The 1,761-nt window shown below is 41.5% G+C and overlaps 1 protein-coding gene across 1 annotated transcript in view; it reads right to left on the reverse strand.

Moving 5' to 3' along the window:
* Window positions 1-1,039, reverse strand: part of T265_11762 (hypothetical protein) — a gene marked incomplete at both ends in the record, with an annotated part of 6,902 nt that extends 5,863 nt beyond the window's left edge. Inside the window, one exon of the mRNA XM_009178510.1 lies at window positions 1,010-1,039. Within this exon, the coding sequence (XP_009176774.1) occupies window positions 1,010-1,039 (30 nt within the window). The remainder of the gene's footprint in view (window positions 1-1,009) is intronic.
* Window positions 1,040-1,761: the final 722 nt, after the last annotated feature.

Raw genomic sequence — 1,761 nt, forward strand, 5'->3', positions numbered from 1 at the left:
TTTTGGCGGTAGCAATGAGGCGACTTTCGCTCAATCCCAGTGATGATGGCAAGTGCCCGGCGTGTTCTTTAGTCATCCACGCTTAAATTTTCATTTCTAAATGTTCCTCAAAACTTCCTGCACAAACTACCAACGAGCCAAAAATACCGTTTTTTCTATGCTCCAAAATTTATGGGTCCGACGCTTGTAAAGGTGAAAGGGCGTCTTTTAATTTTCAGTTTATTCATATTCAAAACTAAACATGTTTTTTGCGGTTGATGAATTCTTTCCCAGCGGACAAATTAGAGGCAGTCTCAGATACGCATTCATGGTAAACAAGTAGGAAACGCACCTCATTTATACTGTCGCAGAGTAATCCGACAACGACGGTTGGACTGATTTAGGCCGTTTGCCGGCCACCTCTTGAAGATGCATATTTACGGCATTGTAACCGTACTACAGTTGAGGTGCTAAACTGAAAGCATTTTGTACACAACTTGACATCTTGCCTGCTTGAAATGAGAAATATAAACCTAGGTTCAAAAAGCCGACAATGAGGTAGATACATTCCAATACAATATTTCAATCACAACTTCGAGAATAATTCCAAATGTTCTGTGAAAACGCCATTTGTGGTGTGACGTATCGCACGGTGTTGAGAGAAAACTGAGATGCTTGCGTTTTTTCAAAGCACATTTGAATATCTGGTTCATTTTTTGGGATCTTGTATCTAAGTCGCTACTGAAATTGGTCTGAAAGTGTGCCCTAGGATAGGATCACGTGAAGTATCGATTTAGGTAACGTGCGTGATTAAAAACCAGTGATATACCACTGGTGATTTCTGCCAAACTGGATAACTGGTGTGCTTAAAGTAATTCAGCAATCAGTTAGGAGGATGATGGATGTAAAATTTAACAACATACTTATTACTGTTCCGACAGCAACNGAAAACAGTATGCATCATTATGTATTGTGTCTTGGACTGCGATCAATTCAACTAATAGCGATACCCGAAAATTCCCGTGCTTACCTCTTCACTCCAACAGTCTATATCAGCCATTTCCTCCTGCAACTGAACGAATCACTAGTTTGTGGGGGAAAATCCGATAATACATCACTGGTGTCCACAAAAAACAACGGTAGCTATACCATTCTTACAATTGGCGGCTTGTACAACAAGGGCTTATCGCAAGAGCACTAGATGTAAACTGCTGGTTTATTCAAAACGAATCTATTGACCGCCGTTTTACGAACTCCCAAATCAAAATACATTGGATGCGTCCACGTGAATCATGAGATTAATTCCACCAACGCGGCAAATCCTGAAGTTCACGCTGCTCCATTTCATGTATTCACGTACGATGCTTAGTTACAGTAAGCCTACATAAACAATGAAACGACTGCGCGGCTTTCGGCCAGGTGAAGGAATCGGATCCCTCGGGGGCTCAACGGGAATTGGAATGTGCGAAATGGTTTAGTTAAATCTTTTGAGGTACATTCGAATCGGAGCTGCTCATAAGTTAACCTCGCTTACATCCACAAAATAATAGGTGATTCACAAGGCGAAACTATGAAACCCGGAATCAACTCGCGTAGTAGGATCAAACTTGTTTAGTTTCCCGCGCTTCGGACGCAGTGTCGGTTGATCTTGTTTACCCTTATTTAAGGCATGGCTCATGTTTTCTCATCCTGTGACTTTTTCAAAAGCAATATTTCAACTCAAGTCGAGAAGCTTTCGCTCAGGAACCTAATACATTTGCTATGCACGCATATCCAGCTGCG

The sequence above is a fragment of the Opisthorchis viverrini genome, assembly GCF_000715545.1.
Source record: "Opisthorchis viverrini unplaced genomic scaffold opera_v5_571, whole genome shotgun sequence".
NCBI lineage: Eukaryota > Metazoa > Platyhelminthes > Trematoda > Opisthorchiida > Opisthorchiidae > Opisthorchis > Opisthorchis viverrini.